Here is a 16231-nt window from a genome sequence, read left to right on the forward strand (position 1 = left end):
TTGTAGTACTTTCCTCTGAAGGCTGAAGATGATAGATATTCTTGGAGAGCACGTGCTATTTCTTATACTCTTTTATGGCCTATCCAGAGTATGGAAATGGGTGTGTCATGTGTGTAACTATACTCAAATAGCTAAGCCCAGTTTTCTTAATACAAGCTGAAATACTTTACATTTTTTATGGTAAAAAAACATTAATATTTGGGGAAGAGTATTTCCTTTAGAAGGTGTAGAATTGTTTGGTACTATAAATATAGGGCATTTTCCTAGCTTCAAACACAGATCAGTTTGAAGTGTCGTTCATATATAAACCAAACTTCCACTGTATGGCCTTCTTAGAACACAAACTCTGGGCAGGGAGGAGGGCTGGGAGTTTGAAGACATACAAGCCTGTGTTTACATGCTGGCACACTTCTGGATTGAGCCTGGGAGTGATGTGGTTGTGTATAGGTTTGGTTTTTGTTTTTATTTTATCCACAGAATGAAAAAAGTAGTATTAATTTTTACTAAAAATCATATTGAAGGTTAACTATTTTTCTTGTTGTTACTGTAATTAAGAACATTTCCCTTTGGAGTAGCGGGGGTTTTAGATATGAAAACAAAGACTTAGAAAAGTAAGAAGTGAATTTTAGTTCCTCTTTGGCTAACACCTTTGGGCCAGAACCCAGGAAGTTTATAAATGCCTCTGGGTTTTACATTAGAACTCCCCCTCCTTAATGATAAGCCTGGGCTGTCAGCTTCCTTCTCTTTTGTCTTCTAATTTCATCTTTTTTGGGGGGGGGGAGTCCAGTTGTGGGGCCTAAACTCTAGGCCTGGGCCCTGTCTCTCAGCTCTTCAGCTCAAGGCTAGCACTCTACCACTTGAGCCACAGTGCCAGTTCCGGCTTTTTTCTTTTTGCTTATGTGGTGCTGAGGAATCGAACCCAGGGTCTCAGGCATGCAAGGCAAGTGCTCTACCACTCAGCCACCTTCCCAGACCTAATTTCATCTTTTCTAGCATGATTCCTAATATTTTCCCAGACCTTCAAATCAAATATACACACATGAATACCAATACTCTCTTTTTCTTCTTCCCTCCCTCCCTCCCTCCCTCCCTCCCTCCCTCCCTTCCGTCCCTCCCTCCGTCCCTCCCTAGTTCTGGGGCTTGAGTTCAAGGCCTGGACACTGTCCCTGAACTTTTTTTTTTTTTTTTTCCAAGGCTCTACCCTTTGACCCACAATTCCAGTTCCAGCTTTTTGGTGCTTAATTACAGATAAGAGTCTCACAGACTTTCCTGCCCATGCTGACTTTGAACTGTGATCCTCAGATCTCAGCTTCCCGAGTAGTTTCCCCCTTCCTTCCCTCTCTCCTCCCTTCCTTCTTTCCTTCTTTTGTGGTTGTGAGGCTTGAACTCAAGACCTGGGCACTGTGCTCTTTTGCTCAAGGCTAGCACTCTACCAGTTTGAGTGGCTAATTGGAGATAAAAGTCTCTAGGGGATGGGGCTGGGAAAAAAAAAGCCAGAAGTGGCACTGTGGCTCAAGTGGTAGAGCGCTAGCCTTGAACTGAAGAGCTGAGTGACAGTGCCCAGGCCCAGAGTTCAGGCCCCACGACTGGACCCCCCCAAAAAAGAAAAAAAAAAGTATGTAGGGTTAGAAAAACCTCTTTTCTACTCTCAGATTAGGGGTCTGAGAACTGTGAATTAAATGAAGCACAGATTTGCAGGAGAAAAAGGTATACAGATTTTATTGAGGTCAGTATTTTAATATATACACAAGAGTGTCTTAGAAAAGTAATGAAAACCCAAAGAGGTGATTAGGCTTGGGAGCTTATATACTGTTTTTATAATGGGTGATAAATTCTGGAGAGCAATTAGACAAAGGAAAGGGTGTATTGGACCCTAGGGAGTGGTAACTTGAGGGAAGCGATGAGGAAATGTATGGTAGATGAGGTTTGTTTAGTGAGATTTCTCCTTCTAGTCTCCCGTAGGTAAAAGCCTTCCACTTTTCTTGGAATGGGGGGTGGGGCACCTTTACAAATGGAAATTTCCTTTGTGAAAGAAAAAGTTGTCCACAGATGGCACAACATGCCTATAGTTCCAGAATTGGAAGGGAGAGACCCGAGATCAGGTGGGTAAATATAGGAATCTCCGTCTAAAAACAAAGGCCTGGAGGTATGGCTGAAGTATTGGAGCATTTGCCTAGCAAGTTCAAGGTCCTGAGTTCAAACCCCAGTATAAATGAATAAACAAATAAATTGATAAATGAAATGTATGCCCATAGTAAGGAAAAAGGGAGAGACAGAAAGCTGCTTGTGTGTCTGCCATTTGTCAGCAACCTTCAGTCCACAATGATCCTGGGCAAAGAGGTATATTTAGGGAACATAGTCTGGTCCTTTCAAGAACAAAACATAGGAGAACACTGAATTCAGTAAGAATATAAAAGGCAAAAGCTGAAGGTATGAGCAGATATGCCTGTATAAATATGGACTCCTCAGCAAGCATAGATCTTGCTCCCACACACCCTTTTTAATCTGTTGTTGGCTGGTAAACATGTGCTTCTCTTATTGCCTTATACCACAAACACCAAGCCGCTCTCCCTATTCCTTCTACAGCATGAAGGGCTGGCTCTGGTCCTGCTGCAGTCCCGGATGTAGAATGCCTGTATTTGTGATGAGATGGCTGGAGGCAAAGAGCCCATGGTTGACTTGTCTGACGCTCACGTTTTTTTGCCCTTTTGGCTTTTCTCTCTGACAGCAGCAGCGTGCAGGGTCGAGGACGCCCGGCCCCCCATGTCAGTGGTCTAGGATGGCCAGTGAGGGCACCAGCATCCCCAGTCCTGTGGTACGCCAGATTGACAAGCAGTTTCTGATCTGCAGTATATGCCTGGAACGATACAAGAATCCCAAAGTCCTCCCCTGTCTGCATACTTTCTGCGAGAGGTAAGCCTCTTGGGTGTTGGGAGCAGGACTTTCCTGGACTGACTTTCACCGTCTGCTCAGGGATCTTTCCCAGGATTCTATCATTACACACGGGAGACAATGGATCTCTGTGCTGTTGACAGACATCTGGGAGCCCAATCATGGGTCGCCAATAACTTACCTCATTGCAAACAATGAGACCAAAGCAAACCAGTAGCCACTGGCACATTTCCAAAGGAGATGGGGCATTACATAAGTATTTTTAGATTAAAGAACTTTAATTTTCCCTTTATTCTTTGTGAAGCAGTTTGTGGCCCTCAATCTTTCCTCCTCACAGAGGAACTTTCAATTATAAATCTGTCATTTCTTTTTTTTTTGCAACAGATCAAGTAAGAAACCTGCCTGTGTTAGGAATCATCTCAAAGGACAGTGATTTTTTTACCCTAAAGATACTTAGACACAGAGTAATGTCATTTTTGGATACTATGATGTTTTAGATGAAGAAAAAAAGCTAAAAAATTATAAGATTATAAATTGCTTGACTATAATTTACATATAAAAATTCATTTTATCCTTCTTGAGAAGGTATGCTTTTTTTTTTTTTTTTTTTTTTGGTTGGTTGTGGGTCTTGAATTCTGGGCCTGGGCGCTGTCCCTGAGCTCTTCAGCTCAAGGTTAATGCTCTACCACTTGAGCTACAGGACCACTTCTGGCTTTTTCTGCTTCTGTGATGCTAAGGAATTGACCAGGGCTCATGCATGCGAAGCAAGCACTCTACCACTGAGCCACTTTCCCAGCCCAGGAGGTATATTTTTGAAAGGGGTGTTAAATCATCAAAATATAATTTTACTCTATTGTTTAACTTACCATTTAATAAATCATACACAAAAGTTTGCTGTACTTAGTTCACCTGTCATCTAATTTAACTACTTGAAGTCAGGGCCTAGGTACTGTCCCTGAACTTTTGTGGTCAAGGCTAGCGCTCTACCACTTGATCCACAGCCCCATTTCCAAGTTTCTGATGGTTAATTGGAAATAAGAGTCTAATGGACTTTCTTTTTCCTCGCTGGCTTCAGACTGTGATCCTCAGATCTTAGCTTCCTGAGTAGTTAGGATTACCGATGTGAGCCACCAGTGCCTGGCTAGTAATTATAATTTTTAAAATTACTGTTTTGAATTACTTAAAATAATAAAATGGTAGTTAATGTTGTATAACATTTTATTAATTTTTTTTTCTTGGTCGTGGGTCTTGAACTCTGGGCTTGAGCGCTGTCCCTCAGCTCTTCAGCTCGAGGTGGGCACTCTACCACTTGAGCCACAGCACCACTTCCTATTTTGTGGTGGTTTATTAGAGATAAGAGTCTCATGGACTTTCCTGCCCTGGCTGGCTTTGAACTGCAGTCCTCAGATCTCAACCTTCTGAGTAGCTAGAACTACAGGTGTGAGCCACCAGTGCCCAGCTTATTATTACATTTTTAAATTAATTTTGTGCTGGCCCTGGGACTTGAACACAGAGACTGGGTGCTATCCCTGAGTTTATGTGCTCAAAGCTAATGGTCTACCACTTGAGCTACAACTCGACTTCCAGCTTTTTTGATAGTTAACTAGAGATAAGAGTCTCATGGACTTTTCTGCTAAGGATGGCTTAGAACTGTGATCTTCAGATCTTAGTTAGGAATACAGGAATAGCTAGGATTACAGGAATGAGCCACTGGCACCCAGCTCTGTTATTATTAATTAAATGCTTCCTATTGTAGAACAGGAAATCAGTATTTCCAATGGCTTCAAATGTGTGTCCATTCCATTTACCCCATCAAATGTCATGGACATTTGTTATCTGACTGTTGATAAGTTTTTTGAGTTGACTTATGCTGTAGGATCTCAAATGCAAAAGAATAACCACATCTTTGATGGTGGTGCTGAGTGGAGAGAGAAAGTAGATTTGTTAGTAATAATTGTGGGCTTTTATATGCTTGGGGTTGGTGTGTGTGTGTGTGTGTGTGTGTGTGTGTGTGTGTGTGTGTGTGTGTGTGTGTGTGTGTGTGTGTGTGTGTGTGTGTGTGTGTGTGTGTGTGTGTGTGTGTGTGTGTGTGTGTGTGTGTGTGTGTGTGTTTAGTGATGGTATGTGTAATATACCATGCTTTCTATTTTATTCAGTTTATGCATTAGCTTAAGTGCTTTGCAATGCATTTTCCAAAATAATTGAGTAGAGTGTGTAATTTCTTTCTGTACTACCTAATGGATATGGTTTAAACATGAATGCCAGCAGAGTGTTCTAATGCTCTGTATTCACATGGTGAGATCATAACTCAGTTTGTAGTAGCTGGCATGGCCTTCCTGGCATGCTCCATGTTGAGAGCCACTCGATCCAAGCTTGGCAGAGCAGTCCCATTCCTGTCTTGTGTTCAGGGCCTGCTGAGTCTACTTTGGGAGGTCTCTTTCCTTACTCTGACAGGTGAGAACCAACCCTTGTGAACTTCCCTGGATCTGGCCCAAACCACTTATGTGCTCCATTTCATTGTTAGTGGTGGAGATTTGGAGTTCCCTGTATGGAGTGCTATGTGTTAGGATTGTACTAACAATGTGCATGCTGGAATGATCTCTTTTCAAGTCCCTGGATCACTTTCCTTAGAACAGAAAGATTTCATTTCTGTAGAGATAGAACCTCACAGCATTCTCCTTGTTAAGACACCAAACTCCAGGACCCTTTGCATGACGTGTGTACCTTTGCTAAGGCTACCTGGAGGCATCTTCACAATTGGGTCACAGTTGTCTTCCACAACACTGTCAACAAGGCTTGGAAGGAGAGCAAAGCTAGACACTGTCATGTCCTCACAGAGGAGAAGTTGCGAGTTCCTTAATCACTTAGATGAATGTGATAGGAAGCCAGGGGCAGGAGTGCCCCAGTCCATAGAGGCCTCGGCCCTCATCAGGGAAGGATTTGCTTCAGAGGTGGTTGCTAAGCAAACCCTCAAGATGAGTTAAAATGAAGTGAAAGGGAGTGAGTAAGAGGAAGGAGCATGCTGTAGGGAGGAGCCAGGACACTGGGAAGAATGTCAGCTCCGAGGGGCTCTTATGCACCACAGGAGGGGAAATGACAGAAAATGTGTAAGGTCATTGAAGTGGGCCTTCCGTGTCACCCTCTATGGCCTCTCATCTTCATTGTAAGTGCAGGGATCTTGTGTCAAGTGGAGGAGCGGGAGAATTCAATGATTCTGAGTTCTGAGAATGTCACTTTGACATATGGAAAAGGGGTACCAGAGTCCTAGAGTGTAAGACTGTTGCAGAAGCCTAAGGAAGGTTTAATGGGTTGGGGAAGAAGAAAATGGGAGAGGATGGAGAGACATTTAGTAAGTGGCAGGATTTTATGATGGATTGGGCGTGAAGAATGAAGAGGATACATTTTGGGGGAAGATCATTGGCTTGGATTGGGGAACATTGAACCTCTGAGGTCAGATGTTGGTGACTAATGCCTGTAATTCCAGGTACTCAGAAAGCTTGAAATCAGAGTATCGAGATGTGAAGTCAGCCCAGGCATAAAAAGTCTGAGACTTTGTCTCCAATTAACTAGCAAAATCCTAGGCTGGAGACATGATTCAAGTAGCAGAGTACCAGCTGTGAGCAAGCAAGCTGGACAAGTTTGAGGTCCCCCATTGTAGGCATTAAAAAGAAAATGAGGGGCTGGGAAGGTGACTCAGTGGTAGAGCACTTGCCTTGCATGCTCGAGGCCCTGGGTTCGATTCCTCAGCACCACATAAGCAAACAGAAAAAAGCCGGAAGTGGCGCTGTGGCTCAAGTGGTGGAGTGCTAGCCTTGAGCTGAAGAGCTGAGGGACAGCACCCAAGCCCAGAGTTCAGGCCCCACGACCGGACCCCCCCCCCCAAAAAAAATGAAATGGCTGGGCACTGGTGGCTCATGCCTGTAACTTTAGCTACTCAGGGAGCTGAGATGTGAGGATTGCAGTTCATAGCCAGCTGGAGCAGATTTTCACTCCAATTAACCTTTTGAAAACTGGAACTGGAGTTGTGGCTCAAAGTGGCAGAGTGCTAGCCTTGAACAAAGGGAATAGTACCCAGGCCTTGAGTTCAAGCCCCATGATTGACAAACACAAAACAAAAACAAACAAACCCACAAAAAAACCTGTGAGACATCTGAGCCGTCAAAGATCATTGGCATGGTAATGAGCTCAGAGCAGACATCTGTGGAAAGCAATATAAATATGTGAACACTCATGTATTCATGAATGTAATGTCACAAGAAGAGAACCACTCTTAGGATAGACTTGAAAAACTCCAACCTTATTAACTCAGGAAAGAAGGAACGGACAGGAGGAGGGCCAGGAGTCAAAAAGGTGAGGGAAGATAACTGGGTGTAGTGGCTTAGGCACCAGTTTTTTGGGTAGTAGAGATTGGAAGATCATAGTTCTCAAGACCAGCTCAGGCAAAAACTTTGTAAGACTCTATGTCAGAAAGTAAGTGGACAGGGTGAGTGTGAAGACAGCTAGCTTCTGTCCTCGGTAGAACACAGCAGGAAGGAGGAAAGATTCTACAGAAAAGCCATAAAATCACTTGGTAGCTTGGCTATCACCGTCGGTGAGCACTCTGTGCTGAGTGTGCCCTGTCTGCTCCACCGCAGGTGCCTGCAGAACTACATTCCCGCCCACAGCTTGACCCTCTCGTGCCCCGTGTGCCGCCAGACCTCCATCCTGCCCGAGAAAGGGGTGGCCGCCCTCCAGAACAACTTCTTCATCACAAACCTGATGGATGTGCTGCAGCGGACGCCAGGCAGCAACATCGAGGAGTCCTCCATCCTGGAGACCGTCACCGCTGTGGCTGCAGGAAAGCCTCTCTCTTGCCCCAATCACGATGGCAATGTAAGTGACAGACGTGGCCCCGGAGCATGGCGGCTGTGACGTGGGGTGGCCTTTGGGGACACCAGAGATTTCTTGATTAAAACAGGCTTCCCGCGGAAACCTGAGTCATGATTAAAAAGTGATTGATTTTGTTCCTAATTTTTCATCTGCTCACTTTCTCTGGCCTGAGTTATCTAAATAACAGAACCATCCTCATGGTGTCTACCGAGCATGTGTTGTCGGCATCCTCAGGAGAGAAAGTCAGTAGCTAGGCAAGTCTTGATCCGCATATATGTCTAACTTTGAGCCTCAGTCTTCAGCTCTCAGCCTCCTGAGTAGCAGGATTAAAGGCACGAGCCGTCATTGCCTGGCTTATTAGTTTGAGCGTTCTTGGTGGCCATTCCTCACATTGGCTCTGGGTGAACTGCTCGGGCTGTCTCTTTAGAGCTCTGATACTAAATACTAGCTCTGGGAAGGCATCTCTGTCAGATACAAGGGGCACCTGACTCCTTAGTAACATCCAGCCACCATGTTCTATAAGGCCTCAGAAATCATTTGGTGCATCATTCTCTTGTCAATTTCCTGCTACCCTCTGCCTGTGGAGGATGCTATTAATTAGGGTTATCTACGTGACTCTTGGCAGAATAAAGGTTCCCCTCTGCAGACCCAACCTGCTAGAGAAGTCAGTTTTCACAGTATCAGGAGATCTACTGTAGACCTGGTTTCAATTTGGGATGTGAAAAGGTGAAAGCAAAGTCTATGGTTACTACCAGAAAGACTTAGAAAAGAATTCCTAAAGTGTATTTCTGAGCATAGCTCACCAACAGAGACCTTTGGGTGGCTGATAGATAGAAAATCTATTAGATAAGTTCATTGCAGGCAAGTTAAAAGGGTTCTTTAGGTTAAAACTCTTCTTAGGGTTGGGATCATGACTCAAGTGGTAGAACTCCCTGTCTAGCAAGCCCAAGGTCCCTAAGTACCACCAAACCCACCCCTCTCCCCAGTGTAGCTCATCCGGTCACATTAAAGGTTAAAGCAATCTAAAGATTTTGACCCTCCCAGAGGTGAGCAAAGATATTTAAAGTATGTGTTGAGCTCAGTCATTAGGGTTCCTTGGAATCATAAAATTTATGAAGTGGCAATCAGCCTTGGAAAATTGGCAGCAAGTGTATTAAATCCTTCTGTTGTTTGATCTTAACATAAATTTAGGAGTTCACACTGCTGCTTTGAAACAGGGATCCTCATTGTGTAGTCAAGACAAATGCATGTAATATTCCAGATAAATTGCTGCAGTTAATTACCTTGGGCAAATCTTTAAAGACAAGTCAAGCATCTGAAGGTTAATGAAATAGGGTAATTAAAGCAAAGCAGGGTGCTGCCATTCTAACGGGCAGGTGCTGATTAGCACTGGTGGATGACAAAGCTTGTCATCTGCTTTAAGTGCTGTGACACAACGCCTTCTCTTTAAATTGCTATGGTATTGTCCAAGTGGAAGGATGGACAGTGATCTATGAGTTTTTGTTTTGTTTTGTTTTGTTTCTCCGTTTTGGGGCTTGAACTCAGGGCCTGGGCATTGTTCCTGAGCTCTTTTGCTCAAGGCTAGTGCTCTACCACTTTGAGCCATAGTTCCATTCCCAGTTTTCTGGTGCTTAATTGGAGCTAAGAGTCTTACAGACTTTCCTGCCCAGGCTGGCTTTGAACTATGATCTTCAGATCTCAGCTTCCTGAGTAGCTGGGATTACAGGTGTGAGCCACTAGCACCCAGCTTGATCTATGAGGTTCTTGGCACATAAAGCTAACACTCCAGCCTGTGCTTTATGATCCTAGGTACATAAATAAATGATCAGGAAGTCACACCACTGCTCAGTTAGGCACTTGGTAAGAAGGATGTAGAGTCATGCAAAGAGTATGATGTCCTCAAGAATGTGAGGCCATCCATGGCTCACCTATAATCTTAGCTACTTGGGAGGCTGAGATGTGAGGATCTCGATTTGAAGGGAGCCTGGACAGAAAAATTGATGAAATTCTTTCTCCAAAATCACTAGTACAAGGCAAGGCTGGGCACACGGCTCAAGTGGTAGAGCACCACACAAGCAAGCTCTAGGCCCTGAGTTCAAACTTCAGTACCCCAAAAACAAACAAGAAAGAAAAGAATGCCCTGCCAGTAATAAGTCCTGCTCCCCACCAACCCAAGATCAACCTCAATGGTTGGTTGTGAAGTTTGACTATTTTTTGCTGATAGACATATCTGATAACTACCTCTCAGCAACACTAAGTTCACCCTGGCCTCTGGGCACACATGGGGACAATGATGTCTCTGGGGGGTGAGGGGGAAGACGAGAGGGGATGGATGAGCTCTGCAGGGCACACACCCCTCCCCACCATTAGCACCCAGTTCAGGCCAGCTGTCAGAACCCAGCAGGGCATTTGAGAGTGACTAGCTGTTTGCACTTAAACATGACATCATAGCCTTTGCTATCAAGATGTGTTTAGGACAGCAGACTAGGGGTTAGCCACCCAGGTCTGTGCTGTCTCTTCAAGGCTGTAATTCATTAAAAAATTTTTGTTCAGCCGGGCACTGGTGGCTCACGCCTGTAATCCTAGCTACTCAGGAGGCTGAGATCTGAGGATCGCGGTTCAAAGCCAGCCCGGGCAGGAGAGACCGTGAGACTCCTATCTCCAATAAACCACCAGAAAACCGGAAGTGGCGCTGTAGCTCAAGTGGTAGAGCGCTCGCCTTGAGCTGAAGAGCTGAGGGGCAGCGCCCAGGTCCAGAGTTCAAGCCCCACGACCGACAAAAAAAAAAATATTTTTTGTTCATATTGTTTTTAAGGTAAAACACACATAATATCAAATTCAACATCTTCTCCACCTACAAGTATACACTTAGTGGTTCATAAAGCAGTGCAAACATTACAGTCTCGTTCTGTAGCGTTTTCATGACCTTGGAGAGGAATGGTATACCCATTATGCAGACGCTTCCTTTTATTAATGTGGGAGACTGCGGGTCTTGAGTTTCACTCGCAAACCTTCCTTGCGCCCCTGGGATGAAGATCATTTGTTCATGAATGTCTGATACTTTTAATATGTGGCTAGATTCCTTTTGCTGGTATTTACCAAAGGACTTTTCAACTATTTTTATAAGGGGTATTGGTCTATATATCATTTTCTTTTCCTTTTCTTCTTTTTCCATCTTTCTTCCTTTTTGAAGTACTAGGGTGTGAACTCAAGGACTCACACTTTGATAGGCAGATACTCTACCACCGAAACCATGCTCCAGCCCTTTACTTTAGTTTTTTGTTTTTGTTTTTTTGGTTTTTTGTTTTTGGTCATGGGGCATGAACTCTAGGCCTGGGCGCTGTCCCTGAGCTCAAGACTAGTGCTCTACCACTTGAGCCACAGCTCTACTTCCGGCTTTTTCTGCTTATGTGGTGCTGAGGGATGGAACCCAGGGTCTCATGCATGCAAGACAAGCACTCTACCACTGAGCCACCTTCTAAGCCCTCGTTATTTTTCTTGATTTTGCCCCAGGATATCATGTGACCTCAGTCTATGGCATCCAAGTGTCTCAGATCATCAGTGTGCATCACCCTGCCCGGATTATTTGTCGAGCTGGGGCTCACTTTTTGCCCAGACTGGCCTCGTAACTGAGAGCCTCTTGATTTTTACCTCTTGAGTATCTGGAGTTACAAGTATGACCCACCATGCCTGGCCTTGGTCTATAATTTTCTTGTGATATTGTAGGTGTTAGGAAGATACTGGCCTGGTAGAATAAATTAGGGAGTACTATTTTGTCCTTTGTTTTTTGAAGAGTTTGGAAAGGTTCCATATCAGTTTTGATTTATAGTATCAATTCTTACTTGATAGAACTCACTAATGAGGCTTTTTGCTGGATTCTAATTGTAAGTCTATTTGGGCTTTCTATTGCTTCTTTGAATCTGTTTTGGCAGTTTGTGTGTTTCTAGGAATTTTTCCATTTTATTTATCCAATATGTTGGCGTAAAACTATCAGTAATGTTCCCATATTTATTTATTTATTTTCTTTCTTTCTTTTGGTGCCAGAACTGGGGCGTGAACTCAAGGCCTCAGCTCTGTCCCTTAGCTTTTTTTACTCAGGCTGGCTCTGTAGCTCTTGGCCACACTTCCACTTCCAGCTATTTGGTGGTTAATTGGAGATAAGTATGTTACAGATTTTCCTGCCTAGGCTAGCTTTGAATCATGATTCTCAACTCTCAGCTTCCTGAGTAGCTAGAATTATAGGATCAGCCTTTGACACCTAACATCCCCTCCCAAATTATATGTGCTCTTTAATTTACTGTTTTCCCTCTTCAAACTGTGATGCCTCATGAAATCTAAAATGATCTTGCAGATAGTTTGAAGGACTTTTATCTGAATATGGTTCACTGAATTTGGAAGGCGCTATGTACAATAGTGAGCCTTAATAAGGAGATTTGCCCCTTGGGTTGCTCTAGCACCTGCTGCCAGAACCATGGCTAAGCATTGAATACCTAATATATGCAGGCATTGTCTAGCCTGTGAGTGGGCCAGGCTTGTGCTCAAGCATTTAAAACCTTATATTTCATAAATGGGGTCTAAATAAAAGTGCTTGGTGGGTGCATTCACCCTGAAAAATCCATCCAGCTGTCTTAGGATTTATGCCCTAGTTGGTATCTGCATTGTACTTCCAAGAGAAAGTTCTCCTCAAAAAGTGCTGTGGGCCAGGGTGCTAGTGGCTCACGCCTGTAATCCTGCTACTAGGAAGCTGAGATCTGAGGGTTGAAGTGGAAAGCTAGCCCAGGAAGCCACACCAAAAAAGCTGGAAGTGGATCTGTAGCGCAGGCACTAGCCTTTAGCACAAAACAGGGTCAGCACCCAATCCCTAAATTCAAGTTCCATGGCTCTCACGCTCGTGCGCGTGTGCGCGTGCGCACACACACACTCTCTCTCTCTCTCTCTCTCTCTCTCTCTCTCTCTCTCTCTCTCTCTCTCTCTCTCTCTCTCACTCTCTCTCTCTCTCTCACTCTGCTTTGGAAATCCATTATTCCCAGCTGAAAGAATAGGGGAATAACTAGGTAACTTTCAGACTTTATGCTATGTTATTACTAAGTGTCTATCACCATCAGGATAAGATTTATTTTCAGGCAGCTGATGATGTCATTGTCATTACAATGATGTCATTGTCATTACCACAAGAGCTACTGCTTATTAAAACCATCCTGAGCCCATGCCAGGCATTATGGAGTTACTGTATCAGTAACCTACTTAATTCTCATAGCAGCCTAAACGATAGGTTCCTGTTATCCTCCCCATTTGACAGAGTTGGAGTTGAGACACTGTGAGGTTAAGTCATTGGCGTGAGGTCATTAAGCTCAATAACAGGAGAAACGGGTAAAAACTGCCCAGTGCAGCCCATCCACGACCCAAACAATGAGTATTTCCAAAGCGAGACCCCACCTTCCTTGTGGGTCTTCTTTGGCTTTTTCACTTTCATTCTCTCAAAAATGTATAGGGGAATGTTCCAGATGATGTGTGCTTTCCAATGAAGGAATGAGAAACAAATATGAGAATCCAACTTGCTTCTTTGAGTCAGATACTTCAGAGTCACAAAAACAAAAAAACAATGCCATGTTCCTCATAAAAGTTTTGCTTTGCAAATATATTTTCCATAAGTTACATTATTCATGTTAATATTTGAATGGACTTATTACTGCTTGTGATACATTAAGTACTTAAAATATTTGTGCTTCAGAAAAACTTTTTGTGCCAGTACTGGGTCTCAAACTCAGGACCTGGACACTAGTCCTTAACTTTTTCTTTCAAGGTTAGTGCTAGTGCTCTACCACTTAAGCTGCAATTCCACTTCTAACTTTTGGGTGGTTCATTGGAGATAAGAGTCTCATGGATTTTTCTGCCCAGGCTGGCTTTGAACTGTTATTCTTAGATGTTAGCCTCCCGAGTAGCTAGGATTACTTGGATGAGCCACAGGCTGTGTTCAGTTTTTGGTATGGCAAACATGGGTTATATTTCAGTTTTCAGTATGGCAAATGCATAGGACTGGGGGTGTGGCTCAGTGGCATAGCACTTGCTAGCATGTGCTCAGCTTAGGTCCTGGTTTAGATTCCCCAGCCCCAATATCTTGGAGTCTTTGATAATTTATGAAGATTGTAAAGAGGTCAGAAGATCAAAAAGTTGGAGCATTGTAGCCCTGTACGGTTTCACCTCAGAGAGTAGCCACCAAAAAGTAGATTTTGTGGCCATCCCAGTAGCTTTGGAGTTGGGCTTCCCAGTTACTTGACACCTGTCACCTCAAAGTTTATTCTTCCATTTCTGCTTTTAAATGAGACACAAACAGGACATGACGAGTAAGGGAGAGAAGGCAAAGACTGTGCTTCCTGAGGAAAGCATTAAAACTGTGTTCCCAAATTTGGATGCTTTCTGTGTCACTCACAGGTGATGGAGTTTTACTGCCAGTCCTGCGAGACCGCCATGTGTGGCGAGTGCACAGAGGGGGAGCATGTGGAGCACCCCACAGTGCCTCTCAAGGACGTGGTGGAGCAGCACAAGGCCTCCCTTCAGGTCCAGCTGGATGCTGTCAACAAAAGGTGTGACTCCCTCCACAGCTCCCTACCTGTCCCTGGGCCCTGTGCAGGATGGCCGGGGCGCTGTCCCTGTCTCCTGTTACCGTCCACGCGTCCATCTTTGTGTCACCATACATTCCTCTCTGATCATGGGTCTGCAGTCATTCACGAATGAGTAATGAAGCTTTCCCTGTCCTTCTAAGAATCCAACATCCTCTATGTTCTAAGGCTTCTATGGAGCCCATTAGCTCCAGAGTGTGTATGTGTCTGAGTGTGTGTGTATGCTCGCACATGCTGGTACTGGAACTTAAACTCATGGCCTGGGCGCTCTCCCTGAGCCTCTTTGTGCTCAAGGCTAGCACTCCACCACTTGAGCCATAGTGCCACTTCCAGTTTTTGAATGGTTAATTGGAGATAAAAGTCTCATGGGGACTTTTTTTTTTTGGTTGGTCGTGGGGCTTGAACTCTGGGCCTGGGTGCTGTCCCTCAGCTCTTCCGCTCAAGGCAAGCGTGCTATCACTTGAGCCACAGTGCCACTTCTGGTTTTCTGGTGGTTTATTGAAGATAAGAGTCTCACAGACCTTTCCTGCCCAGGCTGATCCTCAGATCTCAGCTCCTGAGTAGCTGGGATTACAGGCGTGAGCCACCAGCGCCCAGCTTCACAGGGATTTTTTTTCCCCATCTGCCTTTGAACCTTGATCCTCACCTCCTGAGTAGCTAGGATTACAGGGGTGAGCCACCGGCACCTTACAGTGGCTCTACCATTTTAAGCTACAGTTCTATTTCTGACTTTGTGCTGATTAATTGAAGATAAGAGCCTCATAGTCTTTTCTGCCTGGGCTGGCTTTAAACCACGATCCTTGCCTCAGATCTCAGCCTCCTGAGTAGCTAGGATTGTAGGCATGAGCCACCTCATGCTCGGTTTAGCTGCTCTTCTTCACCTACGCATATACCCATTGTGACAGCAGTGACTGGCTCCTTTTTGCTAGAGTCCTGTCCAGTGCTACTGAGCAGTGATTGTTCAGTGCTTCTTGTGTTTTTCTGCCTCCAGCTTCTTTCTTAGGCACGTAAAGGAAGAGAGTAGCTATGCTATGCATGAAAAAGACTGAGAGGGAAAAATAGGCAAAGCAGTAAATCTCTTATTATTCTATACTCAGTAAAAGAGCTAGGAAACTTAGAACTTCCCAGGAAACTGAATTTGCAGAGGTTTTATATGTAGTTGGAAAAAAACCCCACCTGTGTCTTTAGAATGGTGTGCACCACAGAGGACATATGACAATGCCTATACACAGTTTTTGATGTCACAGCTAGGGATGGAAAGATGCTACTGGCACTAGAAAGGCTAGGGTCCTCTTAAACATCCACAGTGCAACAATTACCTGGCTCTTATGGCTTCTCAGAGAGATTTAAGTCTTTGTAATTACAATTAGATGACTGAAGGTAGATTGAAATTGATGGAGACCCTCAAAGTCTCATTCATTGCCTTCTTCCATGACTACTTTTTAGAGATGATAAAAAGAATAGAAATAAAGCATTGATGTATTGTTTGGACAACATAGAGCATTTGGATAGACTTTGGAATAGTTCCAGTTTGATGTTATGTTATGGTCTTTAACATTTCTTCCTTAGGCTCCCAGAAATAGATTCTGCTCTTCAGTTCATCTCAGAAATCATTCATCAGTTGACCAATCAAAAGGCCAGCATCGTGGATGACATCCACTCCACCTTCGATGAGCTGCAGAAGACGCTGAACGTGCGCAAGAGTGTGCTGCTCATGGAACTGGAAGTCAACTATGGCCTCAAACACAAAGTAAGGCTCTTGTTCCTGGATTCCCTGTACAAGACAAAGCATCAGGAGGGCTCCACAGCACTGGTTTATTGTATCCTAGCAGCATCTAAGGGGTTTCAGA

The 16231-nt window shown here is 44.2% G+C and overlaps 1 protein-coding gene across 8 annotated transcripts in view; it reads left to right on the forward strand.

Annotated features, from left to right (window-relative positions):
* The window catches only part of Trim2 (tripartite motif containing 2), a 109672-nt gene that overhangs the window by 63676 nt on the left and 29765 nt on the right, over positions 1 to 16231 (forward strand). For 5 of the 8 annotated variants that reach the window (XM_070022227.1, XM_070022223.1, XM_070022231.1 and 2 more), the window contains exons 2-5: positions 2729 to 2913; positions 7527 to 7764; positions 14194 to 14345; positions 15951 to 16131. In XM_070022227.1, the coding sequence (XP_069878328.1) occupies positions 2780 to 2913; positions 7527 to 7764; positions 14194 to 14345; positions 15951 to 16131 (705 nt within the window). In that variant the 5' untranslated portion in view covers positions 2729 to 2779. The remainder of the gene's footprint in view (positions 1 to 2728; positions 2914 to 7526; positions 7765 to 14193; positions 14346 to 15950; positions 16132 to 16231) is intronic. The other 3 variants (XM_070022230.1, XM_070022224.1, XM_070022229.1) reach the window with 1 other exon arrangement.

This window comes from Dipodomys merriami, unplaced genomic scaffold (assembly GCF_024711535.1).
Source record: "Dipodomys merriami isolate MVZ:Mamm:240054 unplaced genomic scaffold, mDipMer1.0.p SCAF_15, whole genome shotgun sequence".
NCBI classification, from domain to species: domain Eukaryota; kingdom Metazoa; phylum Chordata; class Mammalia; order Rodentia; family Heteromyidae; genus Dipodomys; species Dipodomys merriami.